This window comes from Blastomyces dermatitidis (assembly GCF_000003525.1).
Source record: "Blastomyces dermatitidis ER-3 genomic scaffold supercont1.2, whole genome shotgun sequence".
Lineage (NCBI taxonomy): Eukaryota > Fungi > Ascomycota > Eurotiomycetes > Onygenales > Ajellomycetaceae > Blastomyces > Blastomyces dermatitidis.
Window position 1 is genome coordinate 5916074 of NW_025544775.1, and position 18277 is coordinate 5934350.

The 18277-nt window shown below is 47.2% G+C and overlaps 7 protein-coding genes across 7 annotated transcripts; 4 read left to right on the forward strand and 3 right to left on the reverse strand.

Moving 5' to 3' along the window:
- Window positions 1-886: 886 nt before the first annotated feature.
- Window positions 887-2047, forward strand: BDCG_02106 (uncharacterized protein; the record flags this gene model as incomplete). Its single annotated transcript, XM_045417661.1, has 1 exon — window positions 887-2047. One exon carries the CDS (start codon window positions 887-889, stop codon window positions 2045-2047), a length of 1161 nt encoding a protein of 386 aa, XP_045274407.1.
- A 1533-nt stretch (window positions 2048-3580) lies between these two features.
- Window positions 3581-7389, reverse strand: BDCG_02107 (Cullin 1). The gene is made up of 6 exons (XM_045417662.1): window positions 6870-7389; window positions 6711-6780; window positions 6621-6637; window positions 6476-6555; window positions 4514-6411; window positions 3581-4439 (listed from the first exon to the last, which is right to left on the reverse strand). The coding sequence occupies exons 1-6, from the start codon at window positions 6992-6994 to the stop codon at window positions 4251-4253; spliced, it is 2379 nt and encodes a 792-aa protein (XP_045274408.1). The 5' UTR covers window positions 6995-7389; the 3' UTR covers window positions 3581-4250.
- A 104-nt stretch (window positions 7390-7493) lies between these two features.
- BDCG_02108 (cupin domain-containing protein) lies at window positions 7494-8594 on the forward strand. Its single transcript, XM_045417663.1, has one exon. The coding sequence runs from the start codon at window positions 7736-7738 to the stop codon at window positions 8273-8275; it is 540 nt and encodes a 179-aa protein (XP_045274409.1). The 5' UTR covers window positions 7494-7735; the 3' UTR covers window positions 8276-8594.
- On the reverse strand, window positions 7494-11053 carry BDCG_02109 (uncharacterized protein). The gene is made up of 3 exons (XM_045417664.1): window positions 9801-11053; window positions 8873-9722; window positions 7494-8780 (listed from the first exon to the last, which is right to left on the reverse strand). Exons 1-3 carry the CDS (start codon window positions 10084-10086, stop codon window positions 8753-8755), a joined length of 1164 nt encoding a protein of 387 aa, XP_045274410.1. The 5' UTR covers window positions 10087-11053; the 3' UTR covers window positions 7494-8752.
- On the forward strand, window positions 10704-11643 carry BDCG_02110 (uncharacterized protein; the record flags this gene model as incomplete). Its single annotated transcript, XM_045417665.1, has 3 exons — window positions 10704-11140; window positions 11240-11295; window positions 11360-11643. The coding sequence occupies 3 exons, from the start codon at window positions 10704-10706 to the stop codon at window positions 11641-11643; spliced, it is 777 nt and encodes a 258-aa protein (XP_045274411.1).
- Window positions 11644-12367: 724 nt separating this feature from the next.
- BDCG_02112 (SNF2 family helicase/ATPase PasG) lies at window positions 12368-18004 on the reverse strand. Its single transcript, XM_045417667.1, has 5 exons — window positions 17828-18004; window positions 17294-17601; window positions 16362-17198; window positions 15557-16301; window positions 12368-15473 (listed from the first exon to the last, which is right to left on the reverse strand). The coding sequence occupies exons 2-5, from the start codon at window positions 17510-17512 to the stop codon at window positions 14593-14595; spliced, it is 2682 nt and encodes an 893-aa protein (XP_045274413.1). The 5' UTR covers window positions 17513-17601; window positions 17828-18004; the 3' UTR covers window positions 12368-14592.
- BDCG_02111 (actin cytoskeleton-regulatory complex protein END3) lies at window positions 12621-14055 on the forward strand (the record flags this gene model as incomplete). Its single annotated transcript, XM_045417666.1, has 3 exons — window positions 12621-12860; window positions 13014-13248; window positions 13313-14055. 3 exons carry the CDS (start codon window positions 12621-12623, stop codon window positions 14053-14055), a joined length of 1218 nt encoding a protein of 405 aa, XP_045274412.1.
- Window positions 18005-18277: the final 273 nt, after the last annotated feature.

Genomic DNA, 18277 nt, shown 5'->3' on the forward strand with positions numbered 1-18277 from the left:
CCCTCCAAATCCCCTCCACATCCCCTCCGCACCCTCACAGCCATAACCCTCCACACTCCCGCTCCAGCATCCTCCATCCCGCACATTCGGCGACATATGCCGCAACCAATGCCTGCGCACCACATGCGGCAGATACGCGAGTACGTCCGGCTGCGTCAGATACCGGCGGTGCCAGGGGTAGCTGCGCCGATCGGCCCTGGCCCACGAGTAGCGGTAGACGACGCTTTCGGTGTCGGAGAGGGCGCCTGGGTAGCGGTTCCAGAACCCGGTGCCGCCGATGGACCCTTCCCCTTCCCCTTCCAGGGGCTTCTTCGATTAGGTGGGCTGTGGGGGGTTGGTGGTGGTGGTGCTGCTGCGCTTGTTGGGATGGTTGGTGAGGAGGGAGTGGAGTTGGTAGGTGCCGCTGAAGCCGGCGCCCATGATGAGGGTGTCGTGGTAGTTGTTGGGGGGGGGGTGCATATTGGTTTCTTTGTCTGTTTTTATTCCCTCCCCTTTTTAATAAATTTGTTCTTTGGTCGTTCTTTTGATAAAGCTAATAGGGGGGGGCGAGAGGGACCGCCTTTCGCAGTAATGACCTTCCTTATACAATTTAGCTCCTTATAAGCATGGCGTTCTGGGGCGTATTTAGTGCAACAATTAGCGTAACTTTAGCGTGTACATTAGTGTATTAAATACACGAAAACTCCTGGATAATATGAGAGCTCAGCTGGATTGATGTGTTTTAATATAATTTTTTTGTAATCTATTTGATCTAGGTAGCTTTAATTAATATCATTAGAATACGGAGAATTCTCTCAAAAGTTTTGATTAGTGCTAAGAATTTAAGCTGTACTTGCGGCCTCACTCACTATCCTTGCTAAATCGTTCGCTTTTCGTAATTTCCAGGATGTCGACCAACGAACATTTAGACGGGCCATCTGAGGAACGAAAGGGCTTAGTCGGTGAACTAGCTAAGGCGCTGAATAATGAGCCAGTTTTACCCGCATTCTGGGCCTGTGCCCATGTCTGCGATCTCGAGAGGTTGAGATGGCTCGTTGCGAATGCACAAAAAGCCCCATATTTTGTCGCCGCATTTGCCGACCAATGCTTCAGACTCGCTCTCGCATGGCGCCAGAGCCCCGCAGATGACCAAAAATCGCAAGTATCGGACTCGGGATCTAGTGATGGAGGGCGTCCAAGGAAGAGACTGGAACGTGCAGGAGGACCAAGAGCACTTGCTGAAGAGCGCGACAGAGAAAGATGTGTGTTTACGAAAGCAGCCCCCTACCAAGTGGCACATATCTATCCCAACTGCCTTATCGAGTCTTCAAATACACGTCGAATTTCCCACTTCTGGAACGTGCTCCAGGCCTTCTGGACCCAAGACAAGATCAACTCCTGGCGGTCGTTGATATTCCGTGATCCCGAAAACCCGCTGAAACCATTTGACGCCTGCTTTAACTTGATATGTATGAACAATACTATGCATACCTTGTGGGGAGATGGCCATTTCGCGATTCGTCCGCTAAACTACAACGACGATAAAACCAAGCTGGAGGCTGAGATCCATTGGCTGCCGAGATACAACCATGGACCGCTAGATTCCATTCCTCTTGATACTCCAACCCTGTCGAGCAGAGGTTTACAGAATTCTTCTTATAGGGATGGCGTTCAGACTGTCCCTATCCATATCGATGGCCAGTCCATAACTTCGGGTCACAAAGTCGTCTTCGAAACTACTGATCCTAAACGACTGCCGCTCCCTAGTCGAGAACTACTAGAAATGCAGTGGGCATTGAACCGTGTGTTATCTATGTCGGCGGCTGTTGAGTACCAAGGCTACGATGACGACATGCTAGTTGGAGAGGCAGCTCCCAGTGTGACGGATTGGCTTGGTTCCAACGACTTTCAGCAAGGACCCGTAGAGCCTCACTCTGAAAGCTCCTCAGACGAGCAAGAAAATTCGTTTCTTACGTCCCTCGATCCCTCTCCCATCAAAACGACCACCGCGGTGGATACTAGTGAGCAGTCTGAGGTTGAAGCGGGTGGTGCTACGGCGGGACTTTAAATTGGGTGTAGAACATAGGAGGCGGTGGTATTTGTTCTTCTCTTCTTTCTGTCTCTCACTGGTATGTGTCACAGTCTACTGCTGTGTTGTGCTCTTCTATCATTTTAATCTCTTTAAGTTGCTTTACTTTTTTACTCCTCCTCTGTTTCGCTGCTGGCTCTAATAATCTGGCCAGCGTCAATTCATCGCGCATACATCCTCATTTTGTCCAAGGTGAGCATCAGTTTGTACTTCTACATTATCCCTGCCAGACCTGGTACAGCTCCAATCATCTCTATGACTCTTGCTTGCGTGAAGAAATGAAATCTTATATGCTGGTTGTTATAGGGCTGATATTCTTCTGGTATTTTAGTTTCTCTATCATGCTATTCTCTGCCTGTTCTTCCACCATGCATAGATCATCTTTAAACTCTTTAGAAAATGCAGCTTCTTGCTGATGCCAGTGAAAGTGAGACATTCTATAATACACACTCTGGAGCAAGAACCCAGCAGTCTTTTATTATCTCCTGTAAGTTGAAAAACCGAACACTGTCTCTTCACCTCAGCAGAGTTATTCCATCCAATCTCTAGAGCTGGGTGATCTGAACGCGTTAGCCTTCAGCTGAAAATGGATCCAGCAGTCTCAAGAGCCGTCCCCTGTCAAGAGAGAGAGCCAGTCCCGCTTCAAGGTGGAACCCAGCACATGAAGATCAATGCCACGGCTTAGCAACGTAGATCTGTGAAGTCATATCAAGTAGAAGGTGCAGGTGACTAATAGAAGTCTTCTCCGGGGGAGAGCTGCAAGAGAACATGCAAGTAGAGTAGAATCATGGAATAGATAAAACAGGCGTAGAAAAATAAAGGTGGGGTGATCCTGTGACTATTTCTAAGTTTTTTCAGAGCAGTTTGACTATATGAAAATATTTACATATTCTTTGAATTAGTTTTTCTATCAGATGTTATCTCAATTAATTTAAAAGCTTTTATTATTGTAAATAGTTTACAGAGTAGTGTTAAAAACTTTGTCGGATTGCCTTCCACTCTAATCATTGCTATATTCTTTCACTACATGCTATCATTGCATACACAAGCTATTATTCAGCTTCAAATCGCCTCATTCAGTGATTCTGTGATGACTTCACTCTGATTATTTGACTCTGTTGACTTTTCATTTGACTGCTGACTCTGCAGGCTTTTCACAGCAAGCACTTTGCTTGATTATCTCTGTTGATCTTTTATTTGACTGCTGAACTTGTGTGTAGCCCAAGGGCTGCTAACTCTATTGGTTATGTGAGAGATAGGAATAGGGGTAAAGGATCCGCGAGGAGCGGGATTTCTTACATTTTTGAAAAATGATCATCTTTCACTGTTTATTCTGAGAAATTACTCCCATTTCACTATTCTTGAATTAAATCTGGTCATTTTTCACACCATTTCTGAAAAAAAATGATCCATTTTCAGAATTTTTTGATGCTCAGTCCTGGTGGGACTCACACCAAGAAATGTATGGGAGTCCCACCGGCCAGTCTAGTCAAGCCTACTCTACTCATACAGCTTCTCACTAGATACTACCTACGTGACGCTGCTGTTTAGCTACTGCTTCGGTTCCGCCACGTTACACCTAGTGACTCCACTAATTATTTTATCTTATATATAAGAAGCCTTTGAATCACATATATTACAATAGAAGACTTCTTTTCATACTTGAAGAATTAGATGAAAACGGCAAACAGATACTAAGCATATCAAATGAGCTAAGTCAATGTCTGCTCACATTGTATACAACAGACTGACTCTGCAGATAAAGAACTCGACAGACATTCATTTGGTTTGAAGTACAGAGTAGAGAGATCCGAATCAGCAAAGAAAATTAGTACTGTTGAGTTGGTGTTATTGTTGATGTGGTTGGCTGTCTTCTTCGCGTTTTTTTTTTTTTTTTTTTTTTTTTTTTTTTTTTTGCAATTTATTACTCTCGCAAATTGATGCCTTCCTAACCCCTTCTCTCCTTATTTTCCTTCTCTTTCTTCTCCGTCCGGCGCTTTGGTATCGTTTCATCCGCCTCTTCCCAAATATATCCCCTCACCTTCGCCGTATGGATACATAACTTCTGTCTATTTCTACCTTTCACTTCCCTGCCGCCCCTTATCCTTCGCCCGCTTCATTTGTTGCTGCTGCTGCTCGTCGAATATGATTAGAAAGGGAAAAAGAGAAGAGAACAAGGCATTTAAGCAATATACGCCAAATCGTCCCCATCCAGCCGCTCAATATACTCCTTCTCCATCAGCGCTTCGATATTCTTTTTGATATCCGGTACCTTGGGCGGGAAGCGGGCTTTCACTTGTTGGATCACCTCCTGCACGAGTTGGACGTGTTTCATCTTTTTACGGGATTTCATGATACGGACAATGGCCGACTAATATACAGTTAGCACCTAATTTTATATGTAGATAGATGAAAGTCCGGGGAAAAAAGAGAAAAGAAACGTACCTGGAGGAGAAGTTTCCTATCCTCATCAATAGTCTTATGCGTGTCATCCGTCTCATGCTTTTGTTCCGACTTGACGGAGATGTTAAGGTTGACTTTAATCTTCTTTGCTTTGAAATTGTAGTTTAGAGAATAGGAGGTTCCAGGACATGGTTTGCCGTTCTCGGGTGAAGGGATCACAACTTTAGCTTTGACGAGGATACCAAGGTTAGGTTCGAGAGCCTCCGGCGCGAGTGCTGTCCCCTTTTCGATATCGGAGAAGCTCAGCGTGTCGCTTTCGTTAAACAGGAGGAGGATTCCCATCTGGTAGGTCGATACCTGGAATGTATATGGTACTTTTGTGTTTTTGATGTAGTTCGCACGGATCTCGCCCTTGCATAGATTCCATAGCCATGTAAGTTTGCGACCGTTGTGTTTGTCAAAGTAGAAGTTCTTAAATCGCTCTGTTGTCTTGACGATTTCCTGGGGGGGGATGAATTGGGTTGTCGGAGCGGTAAGGGGCCAGAATCCCGTTCCGAGGATCTGGAAATGGGGGTCCACTAGCTTCTTCCTGTCCTCGTCATCCAGGACCTTCTCTTGCCAATCCCGGTAGCTGGCGTTGAGATCCTTCGAGATTTGGATGTCCTGGAACATTCGCTGGAGTTTATTCGTATATTCGAAGCCACAGGCCTCTTTCAGTTTGCTAATCATGCTGGTTTCCGCATCATCAGAAACGGAGCTGACATGCACGAGGCGTTTGGCCAGCATTCTAGAATAGAACTTCTGGAAAACGTCCTTGTCTTCAATATACTTGAAGACAGTCATGATCTGAACAAGCATCTCTTCCAATTCCGACTCTTCTGGAGATTTAACTCCCTTCTTCAGAAGGGAATCAGTGTACCGAGCAAGCAGTTCAGGAGACTTCGTCGAACTTGTGCTGCAAATTGTATTACGGTTGACAAATTCTCGACAAGCATTATCCAGCGAGCGGACAAACTCCGACTCTCCCGCAAAGGCAATGTTTACCATAGATTGGTACTTGGTATGAACCTGTAACAGGGCATCAATGTAGACCTTGGGCTCGACCGCATCTCCATTAGGCGCCACTTTTTCGACAGCCGCAAGCCCAGCTTTCCGAACGTGGGTCTCAAATTTGTTACGTAACGGGTCTAAACCGTCCTTAATTCGAGAAAGCAATCGATACATACGGGCAAGATCATCTTGACGTTCGGTATCTAGAAGAGCTTGGAATTCATCCCGCAGTAGCGGGGAATGAGCAGTCACCAGGACATCCAAGCATGTTTCCGTTAAATTTTTGGTGATGTCGGGGTGAAGGTAGAGGTCAACCCGGGCCCGTTCTTCTTCGAGGCGAGCTTCCGCCTTTTTCATGTACTCCACCACGCTGTTTTCAGCTACAAACCGCTTTGACTCGTTTTCATAGTAGACTCTGGTAGCCTCTATGAAAGGCTTCTCGAAGTAGAACTGGTATACCACCAGCGTGGACTTTGTACTATCATTCTCATCGAGACCGAGGGAGACGAATGAGTCGACGATACTTTTAATTTGGGACTGTTCAATGGTTTCGCCATTCCGTTGCTTCTCCACGAGCTTCAGTACGGCATCCATGACGCTCTTTTGCACCTTCTTGAAGAAATCTTCCTTCCATTTTACCAGATGGAGGGTGTAGACGTCGTAAATATCTTTCTTCCCCTCATCAACTTCTCGTTTTACCCAATGACGGTTAAGGTATTTGAAAAGATGATTGATATATTGTGCTGCTGTGGTGTAACGAGTCCACTCGCGGATGTAAAATGCCAACAGAGATTCATCAGAATGGCTTAGGGAGGATTCGTAAACGTCATTGAGATGACGGGAGAGATATATGCCGAGGAGATTATATAGTTCCTCTCCAAGAAGGTGGGCTACACATTATACAGGTTAGAAATACTCATTTAAATTCGCGGTACAAACCAAATCACAACTCACCTCCACGATGGCCACCATGTGACGCTGGACTGCTAGGGGTTGAAATGGCTTTTTGGGAGGTGCAGAAGTTGTGAACGGCCCTATTGACGTCGTTAGTCTGCTAGGATAGTCTTGATTATTGAAAACAGGCACGAGTGTTACTGACGTGTAAACGCCCATATACTAAAGAGAAATAGCATATCTAGTTAGCATTTACTTCTTGAACTAATCCCAGGAAGGGTTAATAAACACTAACCGTAAGCATGTCAATCCCACCCTCCAACTGGGTCATAACCCGCTCGACACCCTTTTCCAGATACGCCCATCTGCCCTCAGGTTAGCTCTGATGTTCCTGAATCCTTGCTTGAAATAGCCCGTGTGTAAATTCATAAACGGTGGCGCAAAAAAAACTCACGTTTCGTCAATATCATCCTTGTGGGGAGTCTGAATTCCTGAAGGAGGCATGGCTGCACTCTTGGGATGTGGTGATACTGGACTGCGAGAACGACGGCCTGGGAGTTTGAGGTGGGTTAACCTCATCGACGGAGGGGGGGGTTAGGGGGTTTCGCAGCGTCACGGTCACAAAGGCCAACCTGTTCGTAAGAGGAGAGGGAAGGTAGATAGGTGTCCAAGCCCAGTGGGTGAAGGGCGGAGGGGTAAGAGACGAGCCGGTCAAGGGAGGTATTTTGGATGTGCTATCACCAGTAGTTTGAAACGAGCGCTTGAGCTTCTTGCAAACCAAAAAAAAAAAAAAAAAAAAGAATAATAAAATAAAACGAGCTACCGATTGAAGGAAAGGCTCCCAAATCAAAGATCAAAAACGGGCTATGAAGCTGACAGGACAAAGAGAGAAAAGCAGAGTAGGGATGTGTCGAAGGTGCAGAAACGAGGAGAAAGGCCGTGTTTTGCCAGGCAGAACTGGCGGCGAGTTGGAAGCAGCCCGGGGAAGGGTGCTGAGGTAAGCAGGCGGAAGTTGGACAACTACGCCTGGTCAAGACTAGCGGTCATCTTTGGTCTCTTATCGATAAGGGATAAGGGACGGGATTATTGGCCGCCTTGGGATGACGTTTAATTTAATGACAGACGACGGGAAGCAAGAATTCCCTTAAATGCTATATCATGAGTAAAGTAAAAGGCAGCACCCTGCTCGATACAGGTGTTGACGAGAATACAATGCACAAATTGATATCCTATCACCCTATTTTAGCAACTATTATTGCTTGGAGCCTTATATATACCTAAACCATTACACCTTCACCTCACTCACCCCTTTTACTGAAAATGACAACCAATTTAACACCCCTATCCTCCCTCCAGGTAACCCGCCAACAAATCCCTCCCTGGCGCCACAACCCCAACACCTCCATCCAGCATAAACCCCTTTCCATCTACCACGGCGCCTTCAAACCCACCGCCACAGCGTTTGAAACCAGCCAACATCTGACAAAAATCGGCGTTGTTGAGCCCCAATGGATCTATTCCATGTACCCTTACAGCCACTTCCACACCACAACCCACGAAGTCCTAAGCATCGTCTCCGGCAAAGCAAAGCTATGTTTCGGCCATGAGGACAATCCAGAGCGTTTCGAGGCCGTTGTTGCAATCGGAGATGTCATCGTTGTCCCCGCTGGACTGGCTCATAGGTTACTGGAGGATATCGAGGGTGGGTTTAAGATGATTGGCGCGTATCCAAGAGGTAAAGAGTGGGACATGTGCTATGGGAGTGAAGAGGAGGGGGACAAGTCTGCAGAGATTAGGAAAGTGAGTTGGTTTGAGAGGGATCCTCTGTATGGCGATCGTGGGCCTGTGCTTGATATGTGAAGAGGGTTGAACGGGGTATTTTTAATTATTAAACTAAGTAATTTAGAATAAGGGAAAACAATAATGAAATCCATGCCTGAGAACGCATGCAATGTTTGTTGTATATACAGGACAAAAGAAATACACTTGGGGAAGAAAGAAAAAGACCCTTTGTTGCACTCATCATTTTTCGCCATCCCGGATCCGGCCAAAAAGGGAAAAATGTGAGAAGGTGAAACTTGAAATTGAATGACAAATGAAGAAGTGAAAAAGATGAAATAAGCCAAAATAAACGTAATATAAAAAGGATCTGAACAAGAAAGAGTGAACCAGAACAAGGAGATCAACGAGACACGCAGGGATGCATATACAGCCCAAGTATGGGAAAAGCAAATAAAAATATGCAGGGTCAAAGATGGAATTAGGAAGAAATAAAAAAACAAAAGTATAGCAAATGATGGTCAGGAAAGGAAAAGGATATTTGAAATAGGAAAAGATTTATTTTCCAGTGACTCGCTCCACAACCCTGCAGATTGCAGTTAGTATGGTTCGTCTAACAACGACATTTAAATGAACGGACGGTAATGCGAAAGGAAAAATGAAAACTTCTGCACGAACCTTAGAACACTAATAGCGAAGGTCGTAAGCCATGCAATGAGTACAACCAACAATACAGAAGCCAGGGTTTTCTGCCGGTCACAGAGAAGTCCGTTTCTGGGGTCAAATATTCCATCTACCTCCCCAGCTCGACACGCGCTCTGAATATCCGACAAACTTTCAAACGCCAGACTAAGATTGGCTGACGCAAAGACGATAAATATTAGGTCGAGGAATAGTAGTCGCAGCTTAGCCTTGGCAGGCCGGAGCCCTAAAGGTTTCCCAGTGTATTCGTCATACGTGATATAAACCAGATAGACCAGTGCTATCGAATCTACAATGATAGCCATATCTGAGGAGGGGCCTTGAGAGTGATTATATTTCGTAGCATAGTAACGGATAGAACCGCCTAGAGCTAGGGCGACGACCGAAAAGATAAAAACCGTGAGGCGGATCAAGAGCGGGACAATAGGGCTTCGTAGTAACTTGGACTGGATTTTGCTGAAAAACTTCACTTTCCGCTGTCTGAAATCCAAACTGGGTTGGCCGCCACTTTCCAAGTCCTTTTCGTTAGTGTTATGGCCCTGCCAAGGAGTCGAATAGTCCCCCAGATTCCTTTGTAACCAGTCGTGGTCAACAAGCTTCTGCTCTAGATCTGTAGACGACCGTGGGTATGCACTGGTTTTGGCAAATGTTTTCCATCTTGATTCTCGCGGAGCTGCTCCGGAGGAGTCATAGCTAGTATAAGAATCCCGCTGTTTCTCGTGCGGGGCGTAGTGGTGTTGGGCGATTCGCGCACCTGAGGGTTCTGGGGGAACCGAATGGGACGGCGGCGGGAGGCCGGTGGTCTCATCATGGACACGTACCCACGCTATTTAGAATTTTTTTAAACGTTAGAATCAGGCGGGAGGAGATGGAAGTTCGGGGGTTGGTTGGACAGGGTCTATACCTGGTATTGTTCTGGCAGAAGGGAGCGGGTTATTAGATTGAGTCCCGATGCTTGCTCCCTTCGACGGAGCTCTACTAGTTGGTCGAATGGAACCCTTGTCGTGTGAGCATCGAAATCCGGAGCGCACCTCATCACCATTTACGCTTGATCGCGCAACCGACGTGCCCGACTTCTGTCTGACAAGGGGATGGTCTACCAGGGACAACTCCGATTTCCTTCGGGGTGACACTCCACTCTGCGCATCTGGAGGCTGGGGGCGCAGATGAGTGTCTCCATAAATTGCCATAGCCTTGAGCTAGAGCTTCTGTATCCAGAGCGTGGCTGTGGTTGAAGGCGGGTGACAATCAATGGGGGTGCCGATTGCTGCCTCCCATGATTTTGGCCGCAATGACGGCGGCGAGGGAAATGAATCAATTCCCTTTTGACGTTCACCTGGGGGAGGTTCTCGGGTGGCAAGTTAAGAGGAAACGTAAAAAAAATGGCAAAAAAAATATGGACGAATAAGGAAACAAGCGTCGGGCAGTGGATAGTATGAAGGAGATGAATTGAAGAGTGACAATAATGTTTGGCGCTCAGCCTCGCAGTTTCAGAGGGTTGTCGTCCTCGTCGCGCCAATGAAGACGCCAAGACTCGCGGCTAGCTCAGAAGCCAGGCGAAAGAATTCCTGCTGGAAATCCTGACATGACGACGTCTCGACTGCGCCTCCATCAAAAACATTTTTGACTGCACAGCTCCAGCTCCAGCTCAACAAAAATATTCTACGCTAGGCTGTTGGGCAATACAGCTGAAAAATGCTTCTTCAAAAGGTGACCCGCAGCCGCGCAGAAATAAACTAGCTTCGTTCTTTTTCTCTCATCCCATTAACATCCGGAACCCAACCCCTCCCACCTCCGTGGCTTTGCGATGCGGCTGTACCTCGTCCCGATTTCCACGGGACGATCTCTCCTTTACTGCAAAAGAATCGACACACGAACCGCAAAGGAGTTGAGCCGGATTGACCGTATCACCCAAAAAGCATCGGATACCTGGGCGAAGTGGGAGGAGGCGGATAAGGGCTGGAAAAAAAGCCTGGTCACCTACGGAAACCGTGTGCTCCAGCGCATACCATACGAAGAATGGGGTCTGAAGAGTGTGCCGCCATTGAGCACGAGGAGACAAACTGAAGAGCTGCAGACCCATACCCAGATTTCGCTCGTGTACCCCAAGAATGTGATCCAGCAGGGCAAGGTACTGGACTTGCTGAGACAGTTGGCTACCGAGAGACAAAGTTTACACCGAAGTCGGATGTTGTGGAGCATATGCATTGCGCCATTGACAGCTCCTATCGCTCTCATACCTCTGTGAGAATTCCACCTAGGATTCGCTAGTTCCTTGTGCAATGCTGCACGATACTCCCGCTAACTTTGGAATGTTTTCTTTTCTTTCCTCCTACGTTCCAGCATTCCTAATATCCCATTTTTCTACTTCGTATACCGCGGATGGTCGCATTGGAGAGGTAAGTTGGGCCTGTAATATCCCTGTTTTGAACAAAGCTTAGATACTGACCACACGAAAACCAGCATTGAGCGGCTCAAAACACCTGTGTTTTCTACTTGATAACAACCTGATAAAGCCGAGGTCCCTCCCGGCTTTAGAAACATTTTACGCGAAACGACCGATAATCAACAAAACTGTTTCTTCCGAAACAAATCCCAAAGACCCGGACACAGCCGAAGTGATCTTATTAAAAGAATCGGATGGCAAGCAGCTGGCGCAAATCTTGGGGCCTCACGAGCTCGTCGCGGAGGTAGAGCGAGCCGTAGGTCAAGTAAGATATATTCTTCAGGAGAAGAAAAAGGCGTGATTCAATTGGAACTATGGGCGGCCTGGCTCCGGTGGTTTGTTCGCTCTGACTATGTCGATTTTGTGCGGGCCAGCATGCCAGCTCTGCCTGACAACCGAAATCGGGACAGAATCATTTTAACAGGCGGAGCTTTGAAGCTCATAGCCGTGTTTACACGCTCCACGGATTGCGATTTTACTACAATATTTTTTTCACTCTTTTCGACAATTCTCCTTGACTTTACTTGTATATTAAAAATTAGAGCGATGATATTGATTGGGTTCCAGGGGTTTCATGTGGTATGGTTTGCATAGAAGATATTTGGTTTTTTTTCTTGGAAGTGAGGTGTGGGTTTTCCAAATTTCTTCATTTTATGCTTGATAAATGCGCTAGCCATCTCCATCCCAGGGGGTCTAGACTCCTACATCTAGTTTGTTTCAGTCATGGATATGTCTCCTTTTTCTTGCTTTGGGTTGTGCTATCCACGAAGCGCCTATGTTCGAGCATCCACGAGAGGGAATTCATGATCTCACCTCACTCATATGACACGGAGCATTAATCACTTACCATTATGTCGCTACTATACTTACGGACTTTGTCTTTCCGTTTCTACAAACCAACCGCCGTCTTAATATGTATCGTCGAGCTTATACCAGCCATTTAAATTTGAATTCAGTGTGGAAAACATAAAACTAGTGGATGACTGGGAATTGTTTAAATACCAAAACCCACTCATGCACTTAACCTGTATATATCATCAGACCCAAATTCTTTTGAATATTTATCATTGCGCCTGGTGCTTGCCCCTTGCAACTCAGGGGGTTCATCCGGATGCCATCACCGGGAAATTATTTTCTCCGATAGCCGCCTGCCACACGTCGCTCTAACCACCACCACCACCTGCATTGACTAGAACTATATGAACTTTCAACCCAACCCCAACCCCATTCCCAGTACCATCTTATCCCCTGCTACATGCTCATCCATTGCTATACAGCATGTCCGAAAAGAGAATAGAGCAGTGGGAAGTCGAGCGATACTGGGAGATCTTCTCTTCCCTCTCCAATGGCCAGCCACATCTGAACAACGCGCAAGCCGCTACAGTCCTAAGAAACAGCCGATTACGAGATGAGCAACTGGAGAAGGTGTGGGATTTGGCGGATGTGGACGGAGATGGTGAGCTGGACTTTGAGGAGTTTTGCGTCGCTATGAGGCTTATTTTTGATCTTGTCAATGGGGTATGAAACCGAATCTCACACGGGGACTGCGGGGGCGTATACCATAGGATGCAGTACTGGGTGGATGCGCATTATTTCACGCAGAATCCAGGTATACATGAATGGTTCTTGCTAATTTGAGACTTTGCTTCGTTTCTTCTTTGATGGCTCTAGGAATACGCCGATGTGCCACATTCATTACCAGACTGGTTGATTCCAGAGTCGAAGGCACATCTAGTCCAAGCTTCGCGCGCCCTCACGGGAAGGCAACCGCAATTCGAGCGGGTGGAGGAGGAGGACGATACCCCTGGCCTCAAGGACGGGTTTGACTGGTACATGAGCCCAGGCGACAAATCCAAATACGAGGAGATATATTCTGCGAACAAGAACCATCGCGGGGAGGTAACATGTAAGTATAACCTATCTATCTGCTCTACTTCCTGCTAATAAAATCCCTAACATTCCAACTCCAGTCGAGTCCCTTCAACCCCTCTATGACTCCCTCGCCGTACCCGACACCGACATCCGCTCCGCCTGGAATCTCGTTAACCCTTCCGCCTCCTCCACAATCTCCAAAGATGCCACACTCGCCTTTCTCCACATCCTCAACAACAGACACGAGGGCTACCGCATCCCACGCACTGTCCCCGCTTCCCTCCGCGCCTCCTTCGAATCCAACAAAATCGACTATCAACTCGACAACGTACGCCCCGCGCAGCGATGGGGCACTGATACTGACATAGATACCAGCACCGGCCGCAAGGCTAAATTCGGCGACGCATATCTGAGCCGCCTAGGCGTTGGCGGGCGGACTACGTATCGTCCGCAGGGGACTGATTTCAGCAGCACGATACAAGATGAGGAGTGGGAGAAGGTGAGGCTGCGGCGCGAGCTGGCGGAGTTGGAAAATAAGCTAGAGACTGCTAATAGCGCTTTGGAGTCGAGGAAGAGGGGGAGTGGCGCTGTTAATGGCGGGCCTAATTGGACGCTTATCAAGAAGGAGGCGTTGCAGTTGTTGGAGTATAAGGAGAGAGAGTTGCGGGAGCTTAGAGAGGGTACTGGTAGAGTTAAGGAAGGGGAAAGTCTGGAGAGGTTGAGAGAGGACGTGAAGACGGTTGGTGATCAGGTGGAAGGGTTGAGGGCGCATTTGGCAAGGAGGAATGAGACGTTGGCTGAGTTGAAGGACCAGATTCGGGAGGAGAAGCGGAGTCGGTGACGTGGTGTGGTGTGTGATGTTGAGACCTGCGTGGATATGAAGAGATACATTTTTTTTCCTCTTTGATTTGTTGACTTGAAGGCCTTTCTCACCCCTTTTCTATCTGTAATACTTACTATGCGGCGTCTATCCCAGCCCGTTTGTTTTACCCTATTTAAGTGTCGGGTCCATTTGCGAGTTCTTTTTTATATGCATCTTTTTTGCTTAGCGGGAATGGAATTTGGAACTGCCTGGAACATATCCTATATATAGGCTTTTGGATTTTTGATTTGATCTTTGCTCCTCCAGCGTTGTTTACTTGCGTGTACGCTCCGTTGCAGATAGATGTGTATGGCAATAGAGCTGGCTACCAGGATGGCCAAGCCATCACTAGGGACTTTGGGAATTATTGATTTATATGAGAATGCTTCATGACTACAGAAGCTTTAAACAAAAGTGGTATGGCATACCCCTGAGCAGCAGCAGCAGTCCCTCCGAAAAGTAAAGGATAAATGGTATCAAGTTGACGCAATTCGATCCTCCCTCCCCCCTCGCTAGTCACCTACTAGTAATCTCAGCCATCATACCTTCCATCTCTTTCTTCGGCTCCACAGCAAAGAAGCTATCACCTCCCTTATCCAACCCCTTCTCAGCCCTTTCATACGCCTCATCACTGCGATCAGTCAGTATATCCAGGTCCCGCTGCGAGAGGACCGATTCTGGCGTTTCCCCTTCACCACTTCCAACATCCAGGACTTCAAACTCAGCATCTCCGAGGACTTTCCGAAGCTCTTCCGCCTCAGACGACGCAGCTGCAGAGCCAGGCTCTAGCAGGCTTTTGAACTTCCCCTTTTGAATAACTAGTTTCTCCAACCTACGCTTTGAATCTGCCTTTTCGAGCAGGGTCTGCTCGACGGTACCCCTCGTTGCAAGTCGATAGACAATCACCGGCTTTGTCTGGCCAATGCGGTGCGCGCGGTCTTGCGCTTGTAGATCCTGCTGCGGATTCCAGTCCGAGTCGAAGAGGATAACCGTATCCGCGGCTGTCAGGTTGATGCCCTGCCCGCCGGCGCGGGTGCTTAGGAGGAAAATCCTATAGTCCTGGTTTGTGTTGAAGGCTTGGATTTGCGCTTGGCGATCAACTTGGCTGACTGCGCCATCGATACGACAGCAGTTCCACCCGCGAAGGTATGTCGCGTAGTCCTGCAGGAGGTCGAGTTGGGTTTTGAACTGGGAGAATATGAGGATTTTGTGGCCCTTGGACATTAGGCAGGGGATCAGCCGGTCGAGGAGAAGCATCTTGCCTGACGAGGTTATGAGGGACTCGTCAATGTGAGATGGGTCATCATCCCAGGGCCAGTAGAAGTTATGTGGAGAGTTGCAGGCTAATCTAGCCTGCATGACGGGGTTTTGGAGCTTTTTCGAAGCAATTTCCTTTTCTGTAGATATTAAGAAGAAAGATCAGACCTGGGGTGGAACTGCATCTGATAGTACGTATGCAAGACGGAAAGATAATACTTACTGGCAAGTTGAGCCGTTTTGGTTTTTTCAATCTTCTCCAATTCACACTCACTCAGCTCCGATTCCTCGGGCTCTGATTCGATTCCCTGTTCTAGTCGCCGCAACTTGGCGTTAAATTCTCGATCGCTGACCTCCTTATAGCTCAGACGACCCCTTCTACGGCGTCCAGAACCCAAAGTACTTCCGGGTGTGGATTCACGGCTGGATTTCAGGCTTTTGTTTGGAGTGGAAGACCCACTACTGGAAGGTTTGCGCTTTAGACATTCAGGTCTTGACGTCTTTGGAATTCCATTTCTGGCATTGATCCTCTCAACTGCTTTTTCTTCCAGGTATGCCCTGCTCGAACCATTCATAATTTCAAGATAGAGATCCTTCTGCTCGGGAGTTAGCGGTGCGTACAACACATATTCCCGTTTTTTTGGTAAAGATGTTTCAACATCTGTCTTCACTCGTCGGAGCAAGAATGGTTTCAAAATTGCGTGCATGGTAGACACGAGGTTACGTTTGCGCCGCTCGATCACAGTTTTTTGACCTTTGTTATCCAGAACGGAAGAGAAGTCGAACCAGCTCTCAAAGCTACCTAGATCGTTGAACACTTCGGGAAGGAGGAAATGAAGCAAAGACCATAATTCAGCAATGTTGTTTTGCAGAGGTGTTCCTGTGATGAGGAGACGGTTTGCAGAATTATAGGTCAGAAGTTCCTTTATCAGTCGACAGTTTAAATTCTTCAATCGATGTCCCTCGTCCTGCGAACCATTCTGTCAGCGTGATACATCTACTAAGGGCCATGATTGATGTAAACTTACAACAATGATGTATTTCCACTGATACTTCGCCAAAAATTTCCGATCGTTCATGCAAATCTCATAGGAGGTGCATATAACAGGAAAATCCGGCTTTTTCTGGTCCTGCAATTTCATCCGCCGCTCTCGAATCTCGGCGCGTTCATCTTTAGTACCATGATAAAGTACTGTCTCAATACTGGGTGTCCAGTGCGCAAACTCAGCAACCCAATTGCTTACTGTGCTAAGCGGAGCGGAGATCAAGAATGGGCCAGAAACATTGTGCTCCTTGAAAAATGCAATCAAAGATATAGCCTGGATTGTCTTTCCGAGACCCATCTCATCTGCAAGGATCCCACAAAGACCATTCATCCATAGGGATTTCAACCACTCCAGGCCCTCAAGCTGGTATTCCCTCATTTGGCCACCGGTTACCGGTGCAGGCTGCTGCGTAGCAACTAACTTCTGCTCGCCTATTGCGGTCGGTTTCGCTTCATATTCTTGTGCAGCTTCTTCCAATGCCTCTTGGACCGTAGGATTATCGTCTGGGATTTGTACATCGGCTTTCTTAAAGTAACTCGAGATGGTATTTCCAGCAGTGCTTTTAGTAGGACGACTTCTCGTCGGCAACTTTGTTTCTTTTGGCCCCTTTGCTACGTTACCATTCTTCAAATCATGGACCGATGTCTGCTCCATCTGGGATGGTTTGCCGCTGCCTCGAGTGGCTCTCTTCTCGGTTGTTGTAGTAGGAGCCTTGTCCTTCGTTGTCGCTGCAGCTTGTTTTGCCAGTTTCCGCTTGGCTTCTTCTTGCTGTTTCCTTTGCTGGTCCTTCATTTTATCTGCCATAATCGCCACGAATACCTAATGAACGTACGTGATTAGCGCCGGTCTTTTAAACTGGCCTCCAAATAGTGGGTACCAACAACCACAAAGGAAAGGGGGGGAATGGAACTTACAGAGCTTGTCTTGAGCAGATTGGTCAAAGCTTTAGCTTTGACGTCCATGCCCTCCTCATCGTCCTCCTCAACATTTTTGTTCCAGGCTGCATGCCCTTGAGCGGAATCTACTTCCATCCCGGACATGTCTCCCATATTAGTATGGAAAGCGAGGGGAGACGATAGTTGTGTGGATGCTCCGGGAAATTTTTCTAATGAATCAATCGAACTATCAGACATAGGCGGCAACGTAGCCAGTCCACAGACATCCGCTTGTCGAAGTGATATTGGCGTTAAAAGTAATTGAAGGGGGCTGCGCAGAGTTTTTTCTAAGGACGCACAACAGTTAGCATGACTGTTATATTGAGCAATTATTTTAAATCTTCAATCCCTGAACTGCAATTCCCATTCTAAGACGGGAGTAGTGGACGCTATGTTCATACTTCCAAGCAAAGTACTTATTGTGGCTGCGGTTGATATTGATAACCGAACACGGGTAAGGGCAAACAGAGAGCGATGCTCTTAGGATAAGGAAGTAGAGAAAGAAACACTTACATACATTGCATGGAAGGCTCTTCACAGAATGCAACCAACCTCACTCTGTTGATATGCAAGCTGGACTGACCAAGGCATGCTCCCGCCCTTCCTGTTCTCTCCCGGCGTTTGTTCTTCAGCCTGCTCAGTTCAGTTGGGGCCCACTTTACGCGTGTTAAGGTCAACGGCGCGAAAAACTCGCGTGGAACTACTGCACTATTACGTCAGCGCCAAGACACGCGTGGAGACCACCTGGATACGACTTTGGACTTTGGTCGACAACATCTTTCAAGTTTTACATCCGTACTTATAGCATCAGTTGCGATTTTCACTATAGGTTGCCGCAACTGCGCTCATTGATTGTGTAGTAAGTAATCCGTACACTATCCCCGGTTAGGGTTGGTGATATTAAAGCCTCAACTTAACCTCTCCCTCTCCTCAAGCTCCAATCTGGGGCTACTTGAGCTGGTT

What these genes read in the sequence shown, in the direction of transcription:
- BDCG_02107 (XM_045417662.1), bottom strand. Translation starts at nt 6,994, where the DNA reads ATGAGGTTAACCCACCTCAAACTCCCAGGCCGTCGTTCTCGCAGTCCA. An exon ending in ACATGGTGGCCATCGTGGAG is followed by an intron (nt 6,412 to 6,475) that starts GTGAGTTGTGAT and finishes TATAATGTGTAG; the next exon opens with CCCACCTTCTTGGAGAGGAA. An exon ending in ATAGGAAACTTCTCCTCCAG is followed by an intron (nt 4,440 to 4,513) that starts GTACGTTTCTTT and finishes ACTGTATATTAG; the next exon opens with TCGGCCATTGTCCGTATCAT.
- BDCG_02108 (XM_045417663.1), top strand. Translation starts at nt 7,736, where the DNA reads ATGACAACCAATTTAACACCCCTATCCTCCCTCCAGGTAACCCGCCAA.
- BDCG_02109 (XM_045417664.1), bottom strand. Translation starts at nt 10,086, where the DNA reads ATGGCAATTTATGGAGACACTCATCTGCGCCCCCAGCCTCCAGATGCG. An exon ending in TTCTGCCAGAACAATACCAG is followed by an intron (nt 9,723 to 9,800) that starts GTATAGACCCTG and finishes AATTCTAAATAG; the next exon opens with CGTGGGTACGTGTCCATGAT. An exon ending in TTCGCTATTAGTGTTCTAAG is followed by an intron (nt 8,781 to 8,872) that starts GTTCGTGCAGAA and finishes TGCAATCTGCAG; the next exon opens with GGTTGTGGAGCGAGTCACTG.
- BDCG_02112 (XM_045417667.1), bottom strand. Translation starts at nt 17,512, where the DNA reads ATGTCTGATAGTTCGATTGATTCATTAGAAAAATTTCCCGGAGCATCC. An exon ending in ATCTGCTCAAGACAAGCTCT is followed by an intron (nt 17,199 to 17,293) that starts GTAAGTTCCATT and finishes TACGTTCATTAG; the next exon opens with GTATTCGTGGCGATTATGGC. An exon ending in AGTGGAAATACATCATTGTT is followed by an intron (nt 16,302 to 16,361) that starts GTAAGTTTACAT and finishes AATGGTTCGCAG; the next exon opens with GACGAGGGACATCGATTGAA.